Source organism: Aphelocoma coerulescens, chromosome 1A (assembly GCF_041296385.1).
Source record: "Aphelocoma coerulescens isolate FSJ_1873_10779 chromosome 1A, UR_Acoe_1.0, whole genome shotgun sequence".
Taxonomy (NCBI): Eukaryota; Metazoa; Chordata; class Aves; order Passeriformes; family Corvidae; genus Aphelocoma; species Aphelocoma coerulescens.
Window position 1 is genome coordinate 13,087,250 of NC_091014.1, and position 25,769 is coordinate 13,113,018.

Below are 25,769 nucleotides of genomic sequence, written 5' to 3' on the forward strand. Positions count from 1 at the left end.
TCTTACAATAATTCAGAATTGATTACTGTATTTTTACAAAACAGTAATAGGAGCTCTAAAAGCAGAGCAAATCTATTGTCAAAACAGAAAAACATGTTTACATAATAAAAGGTCTGACCTTTTAAACAATTAAGGGTATTACTAAATCATCCTGGTGTAAGGAGCTCAATTTCAGACAATAGTATGAGTCATGAGTAAACTTGCTGTTTGCAAAACTTGCCTAAAGTAGGGTTGGAAGAGCTCAATTGCTTAACTCTTTCCATTGAACAGATATAAAAATGTCTCGTTTGAGAAATCAACAAACCTTTGAAACTCAGTAGAGAGACACATAAAATAAATATATAAAAAAATACACTAAAATTGAAAACTAAGACAAGGAGCAAGTTACCTGTTCAGTATTTCTTACACAACTTCAACCTACTGAAATATTTCTTAGTCATATATGACCAGAAATACCAGAAGTTCTAAACGTTCTTTTCGAGGCATTCATACACCAATTTATTAATCTGAAAGCAACTCCCCAAAACAACAGCTTATTTTTCTCATTTTATCAGAGAGGCAAGTCATATCAATTTGAAATACTGACTGCAACCCTGGTTCTCTCTTGCCTCAGAAACAAACTTCTACTGCCAGAATGTGCTAAGTTTTGATCCGTCCCCACTTTCAGTTCCAGTTATAGCTGTGATCTAGTCAGTGGGACAACTCTGACAACTACAATAAAAACTGAAACTAAAATTTAAAACTGCAAGCAACCAAGAGGTCACAGAGTTCAGTATCTTGCCATCATAAGCAAGCATATAAAAAAATGTATCAGAAAGGACAAAATAATAAAGTCTGCTATCAACTAAACACCAGCACAACTGTTTCTGTTCCCCAAATTGAAATCTTTGGTCTAAACAACAAATCCATGGGGAAAAAATAGCGTGCCGTGTAATAGATTTAAGCAAATAAAATAAGGAAAATCAAGGGCATAGGTGAAAGAGTCTAGATACTCCCAGGAGCAGATCACAGCACGCTACAAAGTCAGAAAACTCTTTTGGGGTTATCAGCCGGATCCAGGAGAACTCCCAATGTGTGATACCTAAGAAATTGCAGGCTAATTCACATGAACATCTGCAGGAGATGCAACTTTTCTGCAATACAGCCATTTGTCTCAAAACATTACACTTTCTCATACTAAAGCAGCCTAACTTGCTCATTTGGCAGACTCCAGTTCACATGTGGATTGCAGCTAAATTTTGTTCACACCAGGGAGAAGACCAACATCTGGTTTATACATGATCTTATCCCTCCTGAAGACAGCTCAGTCTTTCCAGAAATAACAGAAGTCACCTCACCACAACTCCTTGCCACAAAGGTACTGTGCAATTCCTGGCTCAGCAGACCTCTGTAAAAGCCTACAGAGATTCACAACAGAAAGGCTGATTTTACTATGAATGAAAAAAATGCAAACATGTGAAATCACTGGAAAAAATGACAGAACAGGGGTTAAAAGAATGACCTGTACTGATAACAAGTAATCCTGTTAGGAGCAGTGTCCTGGGAAAAGTAAAATTGAGGAATGGGTTGTTTATACCAAGACCAGAAGGCCTGCCCTCTGTAAGATCACACTACAGTGACTCATCAGCAAGAGATCCTGCCTTCCTAACTTCCTGCCTTTCCATCCTCCTAATCCATCAGGAGGATGGAAAGATGGAGCACATCAAATGTGGCATTCCTTTTACTGTATGACCAACAGGAAAACAGACATGTATTTGAAAAAAAAAAAAAAAAGAAAAACAAAAACAACCAGACAACAAACATGAACTTCATTTAAGATTTACAGAGACTGCAGGCTCTTTCTTGCATTAAAGGACCATCTATATATAAAGCTAAGTATCATGAAAGATCTGTCCAAAGAACAGTGCATCACCACCAACAAAAACAACTTCAGAGATATGATGAGGATCTGACATCCAGCATCTCTTGCACTGAACAAAGGGGATCCTGGCCAGACCAAATACAGCTTGGTGTTTGGATATCAGTACTCTGATATCACTGCACAGTGAGTGACTTAAGCATATTAGGAGAATGAGTGGAAGCAGGTAAAAATCAGCACCATTTCCCCCTTCCATGAGATCCTGCACTGAATTTCATTACATTAAATCTTTTACAAGTCATCTTCCAAATCTTTAAAAAAGGACCTGAAAACAAGAAACTGTTCAAAAACCACAGTGTATTTCCACTGTATTTTTGCAAAAGTACTCTTTATAAAGCTTGAATAAGAGAAGGGAGAGAGTACACAGTAAAAAAAAAAAAAACAGACAAAAAATTCATCATTAAACTGTGAATTATTTTCAAACTTTTTAAACATAACTTAATGATTGGTATAAATTAAGTCAGCAAAATCAATTTGCCTGCTCTTTGAACTGTGCATTTAATTCACTGTTGTAAAGACCTCAACAAAGCAGACCAGTATTGTCTTATTTCTAGAAAATAACTATTGCTTTGCTAGAAGCTAACCAGAATTTCTGTTTTGAAGACCATTGTCATTATTTGCTCAAGGACAAGATGTACCCTCTCCAAAAGACCCAGGGAAAGCAATAATTCACAATAGGCCCAGGGAAAGCAATAATTCACAGAAACTTATTAAACCATGGAGAACTAAGACTCTCTCTTTTGGGTACAGATTATACAGATTTTTTGTTACTGAAAGAAAATTTGTTACAATTCTTACTTTGTATTTAAATACAAGGACTCTTTTCTGTGCTATAGAAACAACATTCTCCTGTACATTAATTAACACTCTACTTGAATGCAAGAATGCAAAATTTCTTTTTTTGCAGAGCACAGATAACCAAGGGAGTAAGGAGTTCTCAGCATAGACCAAAAGCTATTTCATTTCACTAGATACAGTCAGTAAATATTTATTTACTTACAGAAGAAGAGTTTCAAGCTACTCACTCACATACAATGCTAACATGTAATGCATAAGTATTTTCTATTTTTTTATAACAATAGTATTATATTGTGTTATATTCACACAAACACATTAAGCCACCATAAAAACAAACAGAAATCTTACCTTTTTCTGGTACCAAACTATAGCATCAGTTACTTTGGACGCCATTTATTCCACTGAATTCACAGAGTCATTTTAGGCTGTCAACAGAAAGAGACAGAACTTTACTTCCACTTCCCTACAAAGGCCAAATAGGGAATGTAGAAACACTCCCGTTACCTGCAAATCACAGAACAGCTGTATTTACTTTACACATTACCTCATTTCTATTTTAGTAAGAGTTTGGGCTTTCTCCTCTAGGCAAACAAAAAACTACAAATCTGCTGCTACAGGACATCAAAAGCCTCAGTTTTGTCCTTCCTGCCCAGTAAAACACAGGCTGCACAGAGATCATCTGTCATTCCCTCACAGGAACCTCACAAGTGGTATATTACATGCAGCTTTTTCTTTTTTTTTCTGATAAATCAAGCAACCTACAGTTATTAGCCCAGCACAGTATTCTGAAGTCCAGGAATAATTGTTATAAAATGCAAGAAGAATTCATACAGACTATTAGATATACTTGGAGAAGAAAACAGGATCAGTGCTAGAATTTCACTAATCATAAAATTAATACCCTCATGAAAACAGTAGACCAAAACTAAGTCAAAAAGAGAAAACCCAGGAAGAATGATATGGTTGTTTTAATGGTAACAAATAGCAATAGCATTAGTTAATCTTTGATGCCACTGTAATTAGTTTTCAGTATGGGAAAAAAAAAAAAAAAACAAAAGCCAAACTTTTAGCCTACATAAAACATTTGTATCTTGAAACTAATTTTTACAGTCTTCTTTTGTGTAATCAGTCAGCCAGAATTCATTGCCAGAAAAAAGAAAGAAAAACATAAAAAGCCTCTCTATATATATCTATATCTGTGTCTCTCTCACACTGGGAAGCCAGAACTGCACCCAGCACCCCAGTGTGGCCTCACTGATGGCAAGGACATGGTTAAGGATGTCATAAGGATGGCAGTGGCCTAGTCCCCAAACATTAAACTACTCATCAAGCATTTTCCAAGATCCATCTCGCGTAAAAATATTACACTTACTATGAGATTGTCAGTATCAACAATAGTATTACACCTTATATCTCTTCATTTAAAGAAAGCAAGAATTATTAACCTGTAGGCAGTTTTTACAGTGAAAGATTATTTGTGATCTATCTCTTGATTTAAGGACATTTGTTTACAGCTCTTGCACAGATAAGAAAAGCAAAGAAAAATGCAACATTCAACAAATGGAATGGAAAGCAAAACTCTACAACAGATTAAAATGAGTGTTTATATCAAAGACCTAAGCATTAGAGTAACTCATTATACTTTATTAAAAAATATTAATCACCAAAAATTTCAGGTTTTGGTTTTTTTAAAGCAGGTATTAACCACATGAAATTCAACCAGGCGAAGTGCCAGATTCTGCACCTGGGACGGGGCAACCCTGGCTGCGCGTAAGGAGTGGCAAACAAGAGGCTGGAGAGCACCTGCATTAATGGACCTGGGGTCCTGGTAGATGGAAAGCTGAATGTGAGTCAGCAGTGCCCTGGCAGCCAGGAGGGCCAACCCTGTCCTGGGGGCATCAGGCACAGCACCACCAGCCAGGTAAGGGACAGGATTGTCCAGCTCTGCTCTGCTCTGCTCTGGGGCAGCCTCCCCTCGAGTGCTGGGGGCAGCTTTGGGCACCACAATATAAAAAAGACACTCAGCTATTAGAATGCATCCAGTGGAGGGCCACATAGATGGGGTTGTCCTGTGCAGGGCCAGGAGATGGACTTGATGATCCTTATGGGTCTCTTCCAACTCAGTATGATTTTATTTATTTTAAAAATGACCCTCCAAAAGACTCAGTTCTGCACTGACATTTGTTTATTCATTCGTCTTTGACTTGTGCATGGACATACTCCTATTTTATACAGTACATTACTTAAAAGATATAAATAATACTGCCTTTAGTTTGGCCATGCACCATATACACTGTAGTCCAAATCTTTAACAAATGGATTGATACTATATCAGCACCTGAGAATTTCTACAAAACAACGCCACACGTGTTCATGTTTCCCAAACGAACCTATTTTTAAGATTTCTAACAGGGCAACTCCAGTATCTTTTATACAGCTTCAGATAAAACTACAACCCAAGAGAAAGAAATGTCGGAGGGCTTAGACAATCATTGCAAATTCCAGAAATATCAGAACACTGACAATTGGTGCAACTGAGCAAGCAAACACTTCAATTTTTCCACTGTTGAAAATATCATGTATGTCACATCAAGTCAGTTAAAGCTGGCAGCCATGGCTCTGTCAACATCTGTAACTGTTTCTGACCTATTTGCTTTTGATAATAGAGTCTGTTTTGAGGAAGTATCAACTATTAAGAATGCATTGGCACAATAAATAGAAAAATATTAATATCACACAAAGCAAGGAGTCCAACAGACACTTTGATATAACCTGGCATATCACATAGGCTGGTCACCCTTCATTCTCACCCATATAAAGCTTACAGTAGGACTTACCTTCTTACTTGAAAACCTCTTCAATTAAACTTAACTTTAAAAACCCTTTGCAACATGGGACTCAAAGTGACATAAAACCCTTCCCCACACACACATGGCCTCCACACACACCACCTACATCACACAGTCACAGTGAAAGCAGTTCACTGCTCACAGAGGTGCCAGTGCAGGAAGGGATCATACAGATACTGATCACACTTGGGGTGCAGTGCAGGAAGGGGCCACGTAGATATTGATCACACACCCTTGCCTTCCCTGCCTTTATGACCTCATCTTGGAGGACCTTTAACTCCTTATTTCTCTTAAATAACACCCCTCTCACGTACAATACACTCTACTTCCTACCACCATAATCACAGGATGAGAAAAAGGTTGGAATAACTCATTATCAGCACTGAAAAACTCCTGAACCAGGACAGAAACCTTTCCCTCAACCGCTACATTAACTTGATGTCTTTCTCCAAGGTCAATGACTTTTCAGGGAACCAATATTAACTCATGAATCCCAGACTTTGAATTGTGTCAAATATGGTCAAAATTGGATTGGCCATTTTAAAGGCAGTAGCATTTGTTTGCAAATGTTTGCTTTTCAATTCACTCAAACATCCTTTGCCTCAAGAAAGAATTACCTCACAAAACTATAAACCAAATATAAAGAAGTAGTTTTATCTGATTTCTATCAACAAACCTATTATTTAGATTATCCGTGGTTTTCATATTTTTAAGAAACTCTCTGCATTAAATCCTCCATAGAATCTATTTTGGTGGCATTTAAAGCATATTTGCATACACAAATATAAAGATGATGCTCACAAAAGTAAATACGACAAAATCACGGGATGGATGTCTCAAAACACAGTTCGGTGTGCTAAGTAAAAATATCTCTACTAGGAAATATCACGTGCTTTCTTCTAGAGCTATACAACCATTTCTGAAGCAGCACAGTAATGAAAGGTAAAAAGGTTTACTTAATTATTTCTGTACACTGTTTCTGCTTGAAGGGGCTGGGATTTGTCGGTGGTTTGGTTTTTAGTTTTTCTTTTGGTTTTGGAGGGTTTAAGGAGGTGAGATGAAACATTATGAGTTTAATAGACTCAGCGTGAAGCTAGCTTATCTGGGTGAGGGAGGGATGGAAACATTCAAGGCACTTCAGCTGCAGCCCTGGCTCTATCTGCCCACAGCTCACTGAACACCTTAGGCTGAAAACTAACTATTTTAGCAATTTCAGAACTCTGCATATTCATTACAAGTTACCCTGTCGTTCATGTCTGTCATTCATTGTTCCAACTGATCCTGAAGTCAGACTGTACAAACCAGGCTCTAAAAGCACATCAGCATCACTGGGTAAAAGTGAACAAGTGAAAACAGCTCACAGACAAACACAAGCACCACAGAGCAGTGCCTGTTCTTCTGCCTGGTTCACCCCTCATCCCTTCTGGACCCAACCTTCTGTTCCATGTTCTGTGTCAAATACCTGCATCTAGGACAGGGACCAGCTTTAGCACTTCACTGTACAATGTCCTGTGCACAGTAACTACAGCCAGATTAAGTTAGTCTTAACTAGTTGAAGACCTAAGATCAACATAGAAAAAACCTCCCAACTTCAGAGATTAGACAGAGCATTCAAATATAAAAGCTTGATCACAGCACCTCTGTAACATTCAATGGAGCTTTTGTTACATTTCCATCAAACTCACAGTTAATGCCATGAATAATAAGCAATTTTTTTTAATCAAAATCCATTACTTCTTTAAAGCTAAATAGAGAGGACTACCTAGTTTTGCTGATCCCTGTTCAGAGGTGAGGTTTCTTAGCTATTTCCCAGTTCAGGGCATAATCATATTATACAGTACACCTTGCAATCAAATTAAGAGTTTCTCAAAAGCCACAGAAACCTATATTTAGATGTCTTCAGGTAGCTAAGTACTCATTCCAGCCCCACAGTACTGCAGTGCTTAGTGAGTAAGATCGGATTTAAATAAACTCGAAGATATTTAGAAATCTTACTCATATCCACAAGGCTTTGGTGACCCTACTCAGACATAATTGTATATATTTCTAAATGACAGTCTAAAGTAATCTGAACTCTGACAGAAGTTCAGAATAAAACTGTGCTCCTCCGTAGTGACAAAGAAAAAAAAATGAAAAAAAAAATTTTTTTTGAGGACTATACAATTCTAAGCAGTGTCAACTAGCAAAAGGACATAATTAAAAGTATGACACAAGCAAGGACACAGGCAAATAGTGGTTTTCCTTGCCTGTAAACACTGTGAATCACTAAATATTTCATATAGCAATCCCAGCCTGAGTGGTCAGGATACCACCCAGCTGTTGAGTCAAGACCTGAGTGTCCTTCTCAACTCATTATGACCATAGACTGATGAAGCAATGAAGTTGCATGTTCACCATACATCACCAGAAGTAAAACTGCAAAATTTAGGTTGCGTTTGTCTCAAAAGTTTTTTAAAAAGTCATTGATTTTTCAGTACCTCCAGGAAATTAAAAGCTGTTTTTAAAAGGTTATTATATAAAGCCATGAGAATACTACAACCTGGTTTCAGCCACTTTCCAAGATAGAACTGTTTTACCATTATGTTAGATCCTCCATATTGCAGTTTCACAACCACAGGCATAATTTCCCTGGCATGTAGAGTAAGAAAAGACAATGAATCAGAATAGTAATGGCCTAAACTACTAATTTTATAGCAACATTTGTATCACACAAACTCTCTTAAAATATTACCCTTGTTCATGCACAGCTAGAAAACAACTTTAATGAGGGGGAAAAAGCCCACACTTTCCAGGTTCAACATCAAAATACAAGTTAACATTATCGTCAAATTGCTGACATTATTTGCTACTTTAGGTTAATTTTAAATGAGCCCAATAAACAGCTTAGTCACATTAGGCATCCGCTGTTGAAAAGCTGCTTCTGCCTTGAAAAGCTGCTTCTGCCATAACAAAACCAAGGCAGGTATCCCTGTAATGCAGATACAGCACTAAACTTCCCAGCAATCATCCTTCCTCCACTCAAATCCAGAGGAGTTCTGCCACAAAGAACAGGATGAAAGCCTTAAAGCAGTGCTCCAAAAGAATCATTACTTTCCATGTGCATTACAAGTAAACCATTAAACCTACATCTCCTTTTTGAAAGGGAACATCAAAAACTATGCAATGCACTCACAGTTCTTTTTAAGTACTTTATCTGTGCATCACTGTTCTCAAAACAGCATTTCAGAATTGCAAATTGTACACAAGCAAATGAGAAACTTGTCACTCCCAGGTTCACACCTTTCAGTGGAAGTTTTATCATGTTTTCCAGCTAGCCTTAAGAAAATCTGCAGCAGCCAAAACGCAAGAAAAAATGTACAGTTAAATTAAGAAAACCCCAGGCACTCCTAACCTAAGGACTATATCCAGCAACCAGCATGAAAAGTACTGTTCCTGCCATGCCTGCTGAGCCCCCTCAAGTTGTCTTGCAATCCAAGGTCATAATAGTTTGTAAATAAAAAGAAATTAACATACTTGCTTTCCCCAAGGAAGAGCAACAACTCTGCTAAAACTGGATACCAGCATTCCTAGGATGCTGCTCATGAGAGTTAATTTTCAAACTTTGCCCTTCACTTCATCTCAGAAAAACCCCAAAATGCCAAAAAAAAACCTGAAAACCAAAAATACAATCACCCCAAACAAACAATTTTAAAAAAATTTAATATCCCTAGATGCCTATTTGGGGAGGTTTTTGTTTGTTTGGGAAGTTCATCAGGGCAACAGCAGCAACAATAAAATACGAATCAGATGCTGTGCTGGCTGCTGTGTATCAAAAGCTGTTCTTTATGAACAGAGATGTACCAAACATGTCATATATGATGACACACACAGACATCTGGCAGCATGTCCATGCCTGCCTGTGCCTCCAGTAAGATGTCAGAGGCTGAAAAGCTGATACTTTCCCAGGCCTCGGTATTCTGCCCACAAACCACTGCAACTGATTCTATTTCTACTGCTGCATATTTCCTTATAAGCTCATGCCCTTTATCATGCACCAGCCAAAGCAGGAAGATCTCACAGACACAGCACAGAGCATGTAGTGAGAACCAGCTTTCAAAATCTGATTGGAAGTAGACTCAACTTAGCCATCTTCACTTCCACAGCAAACTCACCAATATCTGAAGCAAAGAAAAGCCACAGAAAATAACTGTCACCCAAGGAATACTTGTTTTGCCAGTGAATTACACAACTGTCTGAAATAGCAACAAAATGTTGACTATCAGGATTTCTGAGATTTATTTCAGGTTCTGGTAAAAGAACATTGCGTGCAGTTGTTGCAACTGATGCAGCCATTTCTGGAATCTCTGCCCTCAGCCTCAAAGCCTGTGCAAGTTTCCTAATTTTGTTACATAACTGGTTCATGGCTCCATTTGAAGTAACATGACACAATCACATAAATACCTTACTCATAAAAATAGGGGGGAAGGACTCTGAAGTGAGAAGTCCAAGATTCTGCACCTCCCATAATTTACTTTTGAGCCTGCTGCGGTATTTATTAATTAGCAAAAAGCTTCTAATATTTAAACATATTCTACTGTTCAATAAAGTAGAAAAATCCAAGCCCTTAAAGGGAACTATACTCAAGTTAATTTTGCTTCTTATCTTCTATAAGAGATGTCAGTTTCAAAATTCTCACCAAATACAGTAATTGCTGTTAGCACACTGGATCTACAAGTCACTTCTGAAAATGCTGTATCTTTTAAAAAAAAAATAAATAAAACACAGCACATGGTCAATCTCAAGTTCTGTTCTTTCTAATTCCTGTTTTTTGCACTGAATACTACATGCACACACATACACGTGCCTTTAAACATTTATCTTATACTTATAAATCTTATACTGAGAAATCCCTGAAACACTGCATGTATACATCTGCTCTTACAACTGTAAGAACTTTATTAAGGCATAGAATTTCTATAAACACCAAGTTTTTAATTTATATATATAGCTGCCTTTAACAAATACTTGGGAGAAAAAAATTCTCCAAACACAGTCACCACCTTGAAATAAGATGCCATGCTCCTTTCTTCTTTCTTGAGATTCTTAATGCAATAATAAATCTTGCTCACTGGAAATACTGACTTGTGTTTAGGAAGACATGTTTATCTGTCACCAGGCACTGCACAGCAGAGTTGTGGCTTCTTGATGACTACAGTCAGGAAGCTGAAAACCACCCCTAAATCACCAAGTTTGCATCATGTTCTACAAATAGTTTTTGAAGCAGCTGAGGCATGAAGTGGCTGAGTTGTCAGAAAAAGCTGCTGTCTCTTATAACAGCTACTGTTCTGTAGGAACACAGTTGAAAATGCTGAGCTTCTATTCTTAAAAAAAAAAAAAAAAAAAAGGTCTCTGGAGTGATCCAAGCAAGGAATTGCAGTGTAACAAGCCTTACATGTGTATCTGGCAAGGTCCTCAAAACAATCATTAAAAATGGAACACCATTATACCCGAAAGACTATCTGATAGGGTCTAATCAGCAGTTTCTGCACAGGAAGATCATGTCTCAGTCTATCAGTATTTCTGCACATGTCAAACTAACTGATAAACAAGAGCAAGTGATAGAATATATGTGGACTTTCAAAGAACCTTTGGAAAGATGTCAAAGATTTCCAAATAGTCTGTTGTCTATGGGAAGCAAACATTGCCACAGATCAAAACCAGCCAAAACACAGAGCAAAATTTGGAATCAACATTCTTCACTGCAGTCAGCTAACTGTATAATGAAGATTAACAGCAGCATCCAGACTGCATAGAGCAGCCTATTGATCACCTGATACCGGTGTCCAGAAGCTCCTTGGATCACACACCACTGGCCTGTAGCTCTTCCATTCAGTGCCAGTGCAAGGCAAAGTGCACACAAATCCCCGTTCTTCTTCACACAGAAGCACCCTGATCCTGAAACCAAACAGACTAAATTTTCCTAGTCTGGTGTCTTTATGTTCCACTAGCTTTCACGTATCTTAGCACCCTGTAGTGACAGAGGCAGACATTCAGGGCCTCATCCAGCATACAGTCCTGGTGACTACCTTTTTAAAGGATGACAGTATCAAGAAATTGCAAATTCCAGGTTAAGTATGCCAACCATCAGACTTTGACTAGAAAGATGAACACAGAAACTCACCATGCCATTGCTCATCAGGCCCTGACAGGATAGCTGTAAGGGTAAGGGTATTTATTTGTAAGGGTAGCTTACAAATAAATACAGATGCCCCACATTACTGCTGGCTCCTGGGGCTCTAAACACGGAACTTCAAGCAGAAGCAATCACCCCCTAAAGACACGTCCACACAACTGATGGCAAAGGTCAGGATGGCCCAGTAAGACTCCACAAGGGTTTTAACCACTCTAAACCAGTATCACCACAGTACACCATCCTTAGTCACCAGCTTCCAGCTCGGGAGCCCAAGGCGCAGGAGACAGCTCCCAGGAACTGACTGCTGAGTCCACAAGCAGCTCTAACATGATTTACCTCCACAGAGCTTCAGGCCATGCAAGTGCAATACAGTGAGCACTAATGGCACTGAGGCAGCTCTGACCACGGCCAGCTTGAACACTCTGGATCTCTCCCTCTAAGCCTTCTCAAGCACCATTAACACAGTTAATCTGGACTAATCAGGGCTATTTCCCCTCTCCTCCTCCTATTTGGACCAGTAGACTAGAGCTTTTATGAAGTGCTGCCTAAATTAAGTTCTGAAATGGAGTGAACTGAGCCCTATCCTAGTATTCCAAAATTTAAGCTTTTGTAAAACGGTCCAGCAGTGCTCACTATATTTATCTTTTATACTTCAAAGAAGAAAAGAACACCTGAAGTAGTAACATTTCTAGATGACAGTCTTAAACTAGCAAATCTTAAGAATATGTATGAACTATGAGTGAATAGGCAAAATAAACAGAATTCACTATCTATCATGTCAATGTTATCTGTAAGGGAAGGCAGGGGGAGTGAACTATAAACACCACTCAAAGACTTATGAACCAGTATCTCAAATCCAGAAGGGAACTCTGGCAGCTCAGGGACCTCTTCCATCCAATATAATACAGTTGGAAGAGCAGGGAGACCTGAATAAAAGGGGAATGACAAGGAAAACACTGCAGTACAGGTCTGCTGATCAGCTATGCAACCTGACTTGAAACAGCTGCTTTACTGGGAGAAGAATATTAAAATACTGGGGGAGGTGTTCTGAGAAGGGCTATGAATTACCAACCACTTGAAAGATTCTCCTACTGAAACAGGCAACCATGAACAGAAAAATAAGGCATTATAATACATTGAGATTTTAAGAGATAAACAGAAAATATAGTCAAGAAAACAACAGCTTCCCAACAATACAGGCAACTTCATTCATTAACTGAGCTGAGAGGACAGCAAAGCCAAAGTTTTAACAGAGAAATATTATATTACAACATATAAGTAGACTGTTAAATTCACGGCCACAGGAAGTAACTGAAGCCAAGATTTTACTCCCATTCGAAAAGAAAGCAGCTATTTAAACATACAATGACAATAATAAAAAGGGGGGAAAAAATAAACACACAGCTGAGGGAATCTCAAGCTTCATAACCCAGGATGCAAGAAAACATCCAGAGAGATCACTGGGCTGTGTTCGGCCATCCAAACACTCCCCTGAACCTGACCCCACAACGGCCAGAAGCCAATACCAAGGAGAGTACGAGCCACACACAGAACAAACTGTCCCTCAGACAGATCAACACGAAGAGTGCTTAGCTGCCAAGCCAGCATCTGCCAACCACCTAAACCCCAAAAGCATCTGGTGCTGGCCAACTTCCAAAATGCAAGGCTTGCACGATTTCACGTTTGATGTGATATTGCTTTAATTTCTTCTCCCACTTTGCAGTTGTGTTTTATTTTTTAAGAACAGAACCACAAATTATTTGCCAATAGGAGTCCAATGCTTGGACTCATTCCAGAAAGCTATCTAGCCTCTTTGGAGTACATCTACCAAGACCACTTCAAATGAGCAAAGAATTAAATACTGAACATTACATGTATTCCCAGCAGAAACAAATTTGGAAAAAATCCCCTTTACATGCATAAATTAAGAAATAAGAGAATAGTTCTAGGAACTCCCTGATAGCCTTCCCTCCAACTAAAAACAAACAAACAAACCAACCCACCACAAACACAAGCTATATTTCCAAATTTCCTAACAACACAATGGCTATCTCTCCATATGTATACGTGTTTGCTCTAACTTTGAAGCTGCTCTGAGATGGGGTTGGACCAGACTGATGACTTCCAATGACCCTTTCCTAAATTATTCTATGATTACATGTAGAGCATATCCAAACATTACACAGCAATACACTATAGTTCTAATTAGTATTAGTCTTTTTTCTCCTATGGCAATTTATTAAGCTCTTTGGGTTCTCTTTAAAAATTTGATTATAATTTCTTCAAATAGTTAACCATTCCCTCTGGACCCATCAAGAAAGACCTTTATGAATAACAGCACAGTAAACTCAAGGGAGAAAACATGACATTTAAAGCTTCCCAACTCTGTTATTTCTCACACCACCACCACCTGTCTTTGCATAAATGGTGGTCCATTGTCCTCGAAGAGTCAGATGGAGCAGTACCTCTGACAGGTACCCCAAGAGTTTTGTTTTGTTTCCTTCACAAAACAAAAAAATATTAGAGAAAAAACAGGCCTACCTTGCTGTGTGGGCAGAAGCAATTAAGTCTGCCTGCTTTTACCATTGTCCCACAGTTCCCTATTGTCCTGTTCCACCCCACCCATCATATTTTTCCTGCCCCCCACCCATCTTAACAACCATCCCAACTGTTTGGCTGGGCTAGTAGCAGTAGGCTACTGCTGATGGCTCAGAGCATAGCACATAGACTGCCCAAGAGTTGCTCACTTCTTGTAGAAGGGAGGGACTCAATTGTGACTGCCTTTTTTGGGTAAGAATATTAATTTGGGTCACTACCTGTCAAAAGTTTTATGAAAATTTGTCACAGTGTAGGTACTTTAAGTCTTTTAGTTGCCTCTAACTTCAGTTTCATCATCTGAGTAAGAAGTGACTCAAATGGGAGTAGACAGACAAAGAAAGCAACTGTACAAGCTTTGTGCCCTTAATAAGCCTCGCTAAAAATCCACATAAACTGTCCGATGATGAATCCATAAACAACACTGTTTATTATTAAAAGAACTTCCTCACAGACAAAGGAAATCCCAAACCCCAATCTTTGACTGTCATCACTCTCATTCACAGGGGTCCTGCAAAAATAAAAAAAATTCTTCAACAAAATTTCTACTAGAAATAAGTAGAAGATAGATACATAGAAAAAGCCAGGGAAGACAGTATATGTAACTTTGAAGAATTAAGAAAGAAATAACGTCCATTGCTTTCCAGTGACCCCTGCCAGCTGTGACAGGAACAGCATTGTTCAACTCCAAGAGCCGCTCCCCTGCTCACTGCCTGGTCAACTGCCTCAAACGAGGTTGACTGGAATTCTTTAACGCACCTATGTCCCCCTTCCAACACACACCAATACTCTGTTTCCTGTTGCAAAAGCTACAGGACTCTGATTTCTCCCAGAATTCACACCAATGCCTGGCAGCTATGGACACAGCTGGGACCAACTTTTTGAGACAAGCTGAGCTAACTCTGCTTTGGGAGAAATCCGGTACTACCAGAATACTTGAAATGCTCCATGGAGTTCCCAACTATTACTGACAACTTATTCGTATGTCACATTCCACACAACACAAGAGGAAAAAAATAGAGTACAAACATTGAATTAAAAACCAACTAGGTTTCTGAATTCTTTTTCTGGTGACTCAGGCTCATGTTTTATCCTTGGTAATATTTATATCCAGCATAAAAACACACATTGGCATTAAAACATAGCAACAGAACGTTTAACTGCACAAACATTCCACTTCAAACATGGATTGGGATCTTAAACACACAAGTTCCAAGCACTGTTCTCAACCTTCACCTTCAGAACTGGAAGTTGCTTGCAAGTACTGTACAGTGGAGTCTGCTGAGGTGATGTGCGTACCTACATTCATAAACACCTTACTGGAACAGAAATAAGACTTCTGAGAAAAGGATTATCCTTTCCAGGGAGTCACAAGCAAAGAGGCAAATCGAAGAAGATCACCAAAATCTTCAGAGCTACAAAAATAGCCAAATACATACAGCTATTTATAACCCAGAGATTTATTCACAGAACAATTTTAGCCTCTTAACCCCAGGGAAACAGCAACTATGATGCCAAGCACTAATGTATGTAACAGAGATACATCCTTCTGCCACTTACTAACCACTCAAAGTGCAGCTGAAGATATAGGATTCACTTTCTAGGATTAACAGGTTATTTCAAGTTTTCTCCCTGATAAAACAGATACCACCACCTGTTTAACATCATCAACAGGAAGATGTAAGCAGACAAATGACTGATGACACACTATATGTAGTCTCATTCCTATTAGAGAACTCGTGTGTCCAAACTGTAAGACCAGCTGTATTTTCCGTAGGAACATTTCATCACAAAGAATTTCAGAACATTAATTAAAGTACTTTCAACAAGTCAGGTTTTCCAATTAATTACTTTTTCCAGTTAATTATATGACAGATGGATAAGACACTGGCAAATTTGGAACAAAATGCAAGACTCGGCAGCACTACTTTTCAAGTGATCAATAACATGTAAAAGCACTAAAAGGCAAAATGCCAAGCAGAGCTCGACACTATGGACTCAAAGTTTCACTGAATCTGATACACCTGAGCAACACGAACTCAGAGGCTAGGAATGAAAAACAAAAGTAAAAGTAACAAACACCCATGCACCTGGACAGTTCTAGTACCGGGGAATAATTTTTCCCCAGCTCCTTTGTTTCTCATAGAAAAGACAACAAATTAAACACCAAGAAAATTAATGCAACAGCAGAAACTTTAAGTGATGCGAAGTTACCTAACATTTTGATTCCCAAGCTGAAATAAGCTGTAGTCAGGTTGCCACTGTTTTAGGGTGGAAAAGGGAAAAAAAAAAAAAAAGTTAAAGAAAAAGGAAACATGAAAAGAAAAAACCATGAACGAATGTAAAACACAAGAATACAAGAGACGAGGTCAGAAATAAACATGAAGATGCTGACATTTAGGACCTTGAAAAGGAAGAAGACATCCTATCACCTGACACAGGCACTGAGGCAGCTCACGGTACCTTCAAGCAGCTCAGCGGGGAGAAGGTGCCTCACAGCAAAGCCGGAGCGGGCAGGCAGAGCCCCAAGCACGCCAAGGGCCCCGGACCGTACCTGCACCTCTGCCGCCCGCACCGACGCCAGCGGCGAACGGCACGGCAGCCCGGGCACCGACGGCTCCGGGACGGCGCGGCCGCTGCCCGGCCGAACCCGATGCGAGTCCGCGGCGCTGCGGGCAGGGGCCGCTCGGAGCCGCGCTCGGACCCCCGCCCCGGCGGCGCCGGCACCGCGCCGGCTCCCGCTGGAGGGAACCGCGGCGCCGCGGAGGCCGCGGGCCGCCCGCCCTTGCCCCGGCCGGGATTCCCCCGGGAGGGGGTGGAGGGCGGCAGCCGCCCCCCTCCCGCCGCCCGGCCAGGGGAGCCGCGGCAGCCCCACCGGTGATGCACGACCCGCACCTCCGCTGTGCTGTCCCCCAGCACCAAGCGGGCACCGCCGCCTCGCCCCGGCCGCCCCCTCCCCCCCCCCCCCTCGCGCCCCGGTCGGCCCCTTCCCCAGCCGCGCGGGGAACTCGGCGCCCCGGTTCTCCCCCGGCCGCTGCCCCGGCGGGGCGGGGATGCCCTCGGGTGCCGAAGCCCCCCCCACCGCCATCTCACCGTTCGCCGGTGCCGCGGGGCAGCGCGCGCCGCATGCAGCGGCGGCGGGAGCGCGAGGCGGCGGCGGGAAGGCGCGCGCGAGGCAACAGCTGGCGGGGGAAGTGGCCGGCGGGGGGAGCGGCGCGCGCGTCCAGGCAGCAGCGGCGGCAGCAACAGCGCGCCACCCGCGCGCGCCGCCGGGCGGGGGCGGGGCCAGCGCGGACCGGCAGCCAACGGCGCCCCCTCCCGCCCCCGCGGGCGGGGCCTAAAGGTGACTGGCGGCGGCGCTGGCCAACGAGAGAGCGAGGGAGGCGGGGCTGCCCTTGATGGACAGGTGGCAGTTTGGAGGCGGGGCCGCTCTGACAGACACCCCCATCACCAATTGGCGACCGGGGCGGGGCTCCAGGCCGAGCCGCTGCCGGCCGGGAAGGACGGCCCGAGCTCGGGGGGCGTCACCGACGGCTGAGGGGGGGAAGGCGGGATTAACTTGAGCGACGTCGCCGTCACCCAATGAAAACGAAGCGCGGCAGGACGCGCCTCCCCGCCGACCAATAGCGGGCGAGGGACCGGCGAGGGAGGTGGGTGGTTCCTTGAGGCGGAGCGGGTGGGGAGGGCCCGGCGCCCCCTCAGCTGAGCGCGGGCCCCGCGGGCCGGGGAGGCGCCGGGATCTGCGGTAGGTGACGGGGAACGAGGGGGGCTGCGGCCTCGGGGGCCTCCGGCACGGCCGGGGAAACGGGACCTGGCGGGACAAGGCCGTGAGGCCGAGGGAGGGGTCGAGTTTGTGAATACAAAGCTGTGTTTAAGTGGGCTTTTAAACCGGGCCTACCGCAGTATTTCTTTATAAGTATTAAATTACTCATACGTTCGGAATAGGCTCTAAAACGGTATTCCATCGAACTGGGGTTCTGTTTAATATGGTTTCAGCGTAATAATGCATTTCAGGACTTTTTTAGGCGATATTCAAGGTTTAAATGTATAGGTTTATGTTATCATTACTCCTGAGCTGAGTGTCATGTGTAAGTTGCTCTGCTCTATTTTTTCCTTCTAAACAGGACAGAATTAGCTATCATAATATCCTCGTTATGCAGATCATCCCGCCAAGGTCAGTCATGTTCGTTGGATAGTTTCTCATCACTGAAAATTGTCACTCCCTAATTATGTAGGAATCAATAGCTTTTTTATTTTCACACTCTGACATCCCTTCAGTGTTCTCACTGAAGAGCCAGTTCAGACCTGTAGCACAGCTGCATCCTTTTCCCAGTGTCACCCATCTTGTTGGGATAGCTGGGCTCTAGCAAAGAATCTCCCCATCATCTTTCTTTCATCATGAGATAATCAAATGCTCCATGTATTCAAACCCTTCACTGTCACGTCAGCTTTATACCCAGCTGTCAGCCTTTAAAATCTGGTAGCTTTCTTTACTTGGACTCTAAGATCTCAAAAGTACACTTGGATTTTCTTCAGTTTTCATCTAAAAATGTCCCTAAAACTGACTGGAGCCTTGCAGTCTTGCCCAGTCCGGCAGTAACATCTGTTAGGTCAGAGAAAGGCAGCATAACTTCTTCCCATGCTGAATTTTATGCCTGCTTTTCACAGTTGTTACAGAGTGGTTCTTAGAAAACTGAAAGTATTTTCAAGTGAGCAACCTTCAAATTGGGTAGCCCCATGTAACACACCTTCAGTAGCTTTGTGTTTCCTCCAGAGATAGGTGATAGCACCTTCTTTGAGTATCTGATAACCTGATACTTCTAAGAGTGTCGAATTTCTCTTTTCCTTTCAGACCCAAGTTTCCAGTCTGTTTCTTTGGTTTCTCCTTTCTCCAGTTTGCTAATAAGAGAGTCTCCTTCTTGTAGTGTTTGTAGCATTGATTTCTAGAACTGGTTTTGACAAACATTCTCATTAAAAGAATGTTGAAACTTCATTTCAGATCATGACTCTTCACTTTAGCCACAGACTTGCACTTGAGATTATTGGAAGTGTTTTCAAAATACTTGAAATGCTTTAGGCTGGACGTAGTAATTGTTCTGTAATCCCCTGCCCCTGCCAGCTGGTTTAGGTTTGCTTCTGTAACAAGAGCAAAACAATACCATCTAAACCTCCTCCATATTTTTTGTCCCCTTAATTCTCGAGTGCTGCTTCTGACTTTCACCTCTTCCCTAAGGAAGAGAATGGTGGGGGTCTTGGTTCCACCCTGTCAGGAACTGGCTTTCACCAGATCCTTTGGTGAACTGAGCAGAACTGAAATTGTGAAAAGTAAAATTACAAAATCCTATTTTAAACTTTTTTTTTTTCCTAGGTCAGCTCAGTGAACTGGCCTGGTTTGGGTCACACAAATGTCAGCCTCAACACAAAGAGGGGATGCACTGACAGCAACTCCAGTTTAGATTATTTCAAGCAAAACTGCATCTTTTTCTTACAAGAAATCCTACTGCTATCCACTAAATCAAATCCATTCAAACTTCAAACACAGATTGAACAAAACAGTAGATTTGTTGAACTGTGTTGAATCTGAGACACAGATTTCAACTGTAGGATGATTTTAGTGATGCACAAAATTGTTATCGCCTCACTTTAAGGTAGCAGATCATCTCATAACCAGTTGAGACAGCAACTTTTACTTGCCTCCTTCCAGTTGCAAAGCTTACCTGAGCACAGAATATGTTCAACTTCCTAATCTGGCAAAAAACTATCCCAGTTAAAAAGAAAAAGGTGGCAGTCAATTTCTGCTTGTTGGGTGAGTTTAGCAGCCGTGATCAGGTGATGCTGTGAGCATTGGTAATAACGCAGAGGAAGCAGCAGCGGCTTTTGGGCAGGGGCACTGAGGGCACAGATGGGAAGCAGCTCGTCCTTCCCTCAGCATGTGGTGCTGAGGATTAGATGCTTCAGAACATGACATCTCACTTTCAGTAATGCAAATATGTTTGTAATCTGGAACAAATCAAAGCTCATTTTCTTATTTCAGATTAAAGACTACTAGTGTTCTAAAGGGAATTATTAAATTTTTAAACTCAATTTTTTTAAATAACTAAAATACCTATTTCAGCACCATTTCACTGGTAAAAATTATTCATTTTTGCAGCATGAAATCTAGACGAAGATCATAGTCCTTCGCACTTGTTTTTTACACTTGTAGTGAAAGGCTTTTGGCAGATACAGTGGTAAAAACTTTCCAGTTGGGAATATAAAAACTTAACTTTCATGACTGTAGTGGAAGATGCATTTGTCTTGTTTTTCTTTTGTCATAACTACAGAGCAATTTAAATATCCTACCCAGCCAATAAACCTGTCAGCCAGTGTCTGAACACTTGAGATACGTGCCAGAAAACAAACGTTTTCTGTAGCTTCTAGTAATTTCAAGATTGCTGGCTGACAGAAAGCTGGGCAGTGCTCGCTGGCTCAGTTTGAGCCCAGGTCACTTCAGCTGCAGCTCTGCAGGCTGCAGGATCTCTCCGAGGGTTCTTTGTGCTTGTTCACATTTTACTGTGGTTATTTTGTTACAGAGAGAGCATTGTTACATTTTGTTTTCAAGTGTTAACTATGAGTGCCTCAGTACTGGTGGAAAAAGGATCTAAACCATGTTCTTTGCATTCAAAAAATCCCTAAATGAGTCTGACAGCTTGTTTAGGATTAAAGTACAGTTTGTTTCACGGAACAAATTTAGATTAAGGCAGTTACACAGCTGACTTAAGGCACTCCAAGGTAATGGTGGACTGGAACACACACTGTTCAGCTGAGCATGGTAGTTAGGAAAGAAATTCTAGGAAGCAGTATGTGGGTGAGGTTAGGAGTGGGAAAGCAAGAGCAAGGAATTTGTCTCCTTTGTGGAATATGCCTAATGGTGGTGTAGTGCCATCTTTTGATGCCTTCCCTCCCCCTTTTGTTAGGTTGTTGCTGACAGCGAAGGACTTCCTCTCAAAGCTGTTTAAATGAGAATGTCCCTGGCGCAAAGAGTGCTGCTGACATGGCTTTTTACATTACTCTTCCTGATCATGCTGGTGCTAAAGTTGGATGAGAAAGCACCCTGGAACTGGTTCCTCATTTTTATTCCAGTGTGGATATTTGATACAATTCTTCTAGTTATGTTAATTGTAAAAATGGCTGGGCGGTGCAAATCTGGCTTTGACCCTCGCAATGGCTCCCAGAACATGAAGAAGAAAGTCTGGTACCTCATCGCAATGCTGCTGAAATTGGCCTTCTGCCTCGCCCTGTGTGCAAAGCTGCAGCGATTCACCACCATGAAACTGGCCTATGTGTTCATCCCGCTCTGGGCCCTGCTGATTGGGGGCATGGTTGAACTTGGGTATAATATCTTCTATGTACGAAGAGACTAAGCTATGCCAGGGTTTTCAGTGCCAAGATTAGCACCAAATAACTAGATTATTGCCATTTTGCCACAAATTTGATCTTCAAACTAGAAAGCCAAATGAGTCAAGGTGGAGACTTAAGCTAAAGCAGGCTGAAGACTGAAAGTAGACTTGTTCCATTTTTTTATTTTAAAACTCACATATGCTCTTGTAAATAAAAGTATTTGTTGAACATAACCTGCAAATCAGGTTGTGGTCTACCACCTCTAATTCTTCAACAGCTAGCTCTAAGAGAACATGAAAGCACACATTTTGGGGTTGAAAATCTTCTGAAACGTCTGAAAAAGGTAGTAATAAGAAAAGGAATGGCAGATATAGTACAATCAGTAGAGAGCAAGTGTGAAATCTGCTGCAAAAACAATCCTGATACAAGGAAGAGACTTGTGTTGGGAGTAACAAAGGTAGGGGGTCTTCCTGGAGATTACTGGCAAATAGACTTCTCTGAGTTAGCACGCAGCGAAGGATACAGGTACATACTGGTATTGGTTGATACCTTCAGTGGATGGCCTGAAGCTTACCCCTGTCGCACTAGCACAGCCAAGGAGGTGGTGAAAGTTTTGCTTAATCACATAATACCAAGGTTTGGGGTTCCTTTGGGTATGTCCTTGGACAGGGGACCACATTTTGTTGCAAATATGATTCAAGAAGTTAGCCGGATTTTGGGAATTGCTTGGGATCTGCACACACCTTACAGACCCCAGGCAAGCGGTAAAGTGGAACGCATGAATGGGACTCTTAAGGCACGAATTAGCAAAATTTGTCAAGAGACATCCATTACATGGGTTCAGGCCTTGCCTATAGCTTTACTGAGGATCTGCACACAACTGAGGCCCTATGAAATACTGTATGGCAGGCCATATCAAATTCCACATGTTCCAGGTAAAATTCACATGAGGGGAAAACTTGATTTGCAGAGATATCTAATGGCTTTAGGTTCTACTTTGCAGAAGCTCCAGAATTACATCATGTTATCCAGAACCATAGGACTGGACACACCTGCACATCCCTTCCAGCCTGGAGACTGGGTCTATGTCAAGTGGTGGGACAGTGATCCTCTACAGGCCAAGTGGAGAGGACCAGTCCTGCTCCTGAAACAACTGAGAAAACAGAGACTGACTGATACAAACAAAGATGATGTAGTTTAAATGATTTTTCCTGTGCTTATTATTTACACAGTTGGTAACCCTGACTCAGGTTTGGAACCAATATGATTCTAGTCCAAAGTGTATCCAAAGACATTCATTTGGATACAAAACTAATAATTGACATGTAAACTGAAGTGGAAGGATCAACAAAATTTGTTTACAATTTGAGAACTAATGTAGATCTTACATTGAACAACATTCAAAGCTGATTGTATCTTCCACACCCTGGTTTCATGGTTACCAAACTGACCCTGGATTAAAGATTGTTTATAATGATTGTAATTATAATTCTTGTTTATAGACGTATACTGCTGTTAGACACACATTACTAGTAGATATTTAGAATATTTAGAATAGAGTCTCGACAAGGTAGAGGCCTTGTCAAGCCTGTAAAGGGGGGAAATGATGCCTTAGGTTTTAACTTTTATATTTTTCAAATTCTGTACTGATTAGTGTGTAACTCTGAAGTTTCTTGTAGCCTGTTAATTTCTGGTCTCTCGTGCTAGGTAGACATAACAAAGCCTCTCTGGGCCTGCTCTCCAAGGACACCCAGACCGTCCTAGGCCCAAAAAGTATAAACTAAAAGCGTTTGAGAGGGCAGCAAGTGGAGGGGAATTACATCATTAAACTGAAGCTTTAATTGGAGAATTAACCCTGATATGCAAATGAACCAAACCTATAAAACTGTGAAGAACTCGTGACCTGTCATCCATCTTGGGGTCCATCTTGGCAATAGGCTGTGGCTCCCAGGGGGTACCTTTGAAGGCCTTTCAAATAAATACATACCTTTATTCCCTTATTCCTGTCTAGTCTCTGTTTCTAGGAGGTCTCTCAAGGCATCACTAATGTGATTACTATTATTTGTTACATGGAATAAGATACAGGTTCTTCACGTGCAGGTAGAAGACCTTCTCAAAGAAACCACAAATGTTCTACCCAGAGTATTCAGCACATTGAGTAATCCTAGGAAAGAGGACTAATATTTTCTGCTACTTACGCTGTAAGTCAAGAAATAACCAGTTAACAGTAATTTCTGTAAGGAGCTAAATTTGCTTTAAAAATCTGTAACAACTGTCAGCAGCCAAATAAGAGCAAGAAAAGGAATAAAGTAATACACCTTTTTTTTCTTTTTGGACAGTGAGATTCCATTACCAGTCTAAAACTAAGCACTGTTTTCTAAGCTGCTGAAACAGCCTATGACCAGTAGGTTAACCTTAGGGAACACAGTTGGTAGCTGAGCTGTGCCAGCAGTCCTGAGATCCAGAGAAGAGGGAGACAATGGTGATTCCTTTCCAAGTGAGAAATCACCAGTGCTGCAAGAGACTGAAACCACAGGGTGAGTTCAGGACTGCATTTGTACCTGCCCAAGTGGTACTTGAACAAGACAGTTTTTAATGCCTGAGGATATAAAATTTTTGGGGGTGAAGCCTTGGCTTCATGGAGCACTGGAGCAAATGGCACATGGAGCACGTGGCAAACTCAGATGTGAGTAAATGACCTTTTCCAGGTAACAAGTGAATAGGACCTCAGGAAAGAACTGGAACTACGAGTGCGTGAACTAAAGTGCTCTTCCAGGAGATACAGTAACCCCAAATTCAAATGTAGCAGTTATCTGGGACATTATTAACATGCATGCTGATCCATTTACAGTTCCTAGAGACTGAAGAACATGAAGTGAATGAAAAACAGTCTAGGGTAACAGGACATGTCGAGGCCAAAGTGTCTCACTAACAAAATTTTAATTGTGTACATTCAACTGCACTTGTATGTGGAAAAAAAAAATCTTCCTGAAGTGTTTGGATTTACTCTTGCTGTTCAATCACACAGATGTGGGTAAAAATACAGAGGAACCATATTGTGGGAGACTGCTGAAAGGGCTTTATCTAAGAAAACAACATGTTCCATTCTAAGGCAATCAATCTCAATTCAGAATATCAAGTAACAAATGATCTTTAAAATGAATTTCAGTCATATTTACTCCAGAGTGGTTGACTGCCCTACCTTGCTAAAGGAGAAACCAAGAAAAGACAAAAGAATTCCAAACCGTAACTGTTGTTAAATAATGCAAAATATTTATAACCCCTTTATTTGTATTGTAACAACACATCAGCTTTTACTAAGCAAACCGGTGTAGCCGGCCCCAAGTTACGCGCGTCAGGTCATTTATGGGGAGTGCCTAGCAGGAACAGTTGCTTTTAGGAGGTGTATCAATGCATTGTGTAGTTCAGAAAAATACTTAATGGAAGGACCTTGCTCTGTGTTTGAGACTTTTTGCCCACTCGTGAGGTTCCTGTGGAGAACTGACTTCCTTCAGTCTTGAGTGATTTTTCAAGGAAACCTGTGATTAGGATGAGCTGTGGGGAGAGGGGAAGAGTACATTCATCTCAGGACATGCTCTTAGAGCTGCTGGCTACAGGAGCTGCAAGAGTGAGCACACACGTGCACGCGCCATGGCTACCTGTGTGGGATGGAGAGAACAGGCTTCATCTGCACGTCCCACTTGGTTCCCTTCTGCATATGGGAACCAGGGCCACTGAGCCCCTGCCTGGAATGGAATGCCACTCCATGGCAGGCCATCTAGACCTTGTGAACTTGTTATGGCTGCTTTTAAAATTTATGGAGAAGTGGTTAAAACCCTACCTCCAATTCAGGTAGACTTTGATGACCCCCTTAACAAGCAGTGATACAAGTGTGTAACAAGCATTTAAGCACCTCAGACAGGATGATTTTATCTGCACACACACTCTCTTACCTGTGATAGGTAAGAGGGACCCAGCATAAAACAATACCCATAGGCCTTCCCCATCCGATGATTCTTGCAGAATAAAAGTGTAAACCCCCTTGTTCAGAGGACGC

At 41.5% G+C, this 25,769-nt stretch overlaps 2 protein-coding genes across 4 annotated transcripts in view; one reads left to right on the forward strand and one right to left on the reverse strand.

Annotated features, from left to right (window-relative positions):
* Window positions 1–17,514, reverse strand: part of PHTF2 (putative homeodomain transcription factor 2) — a 62,659-nt gene extending 45,145 nt beyond the window's left edge. For both annotated transcript variants that reach the window (XM_069035837.1, XM_069035827.1), the window contains exons 1-2: window positions 17,426–17,514; window positions 3,065–3,141 (exon numbers count right to left, since the gene is read on the reverse strand). In XM_069035837.1, coding sequence (XP_068891938.1) covers window positions 3,065–3,109 — 45 coding nt within the window. In that variant the 5' untranslated portion in view covers window positions 3,110–3,141; window positions 17,426–17,514. The remainder of the gene's footprint in view (window positions 1–3,064; window positions 3,142–17,425) is intronic.
* Window positions 17,515–17,992: 478 nt separating this feature from the next.
* On the forward strand, window positions 17,993–23,712 carry TMEM60 (transmembrane protein 60). 2 transcript variants are annotated; one of them, XR_011156291.1, is made up of 3 exons: window positions 17,993–18,077; window positions 21,289–22,055; window positions 22,716–23,712. XR_011156291.1 is itself a non-coding variant. In XM_069035860.1 (2 exons), exon 2 carries the CDS (start codon window positions 21,331–21,333, stop codon window positions 21,733–21,735), a length of 405 nt encoding a protein of 134 aa, XP_068891961.1. In that variant the 5' UTR covers window positions 17,993–18,077; window positions 21,289–21,330; the 3' UTR covers window positions 21,736–23,712. The 2 variants fall into 2 exon arrangements, 1 of the variants encoding a protein (XP_068891961.1); XM_069035860.1 differs by having other exon boundaries at window positions 21,289–23,712.
* The last annotated feature ends 2,057 nt before the right edge of the window (window positions 23,713–25,769 follow it).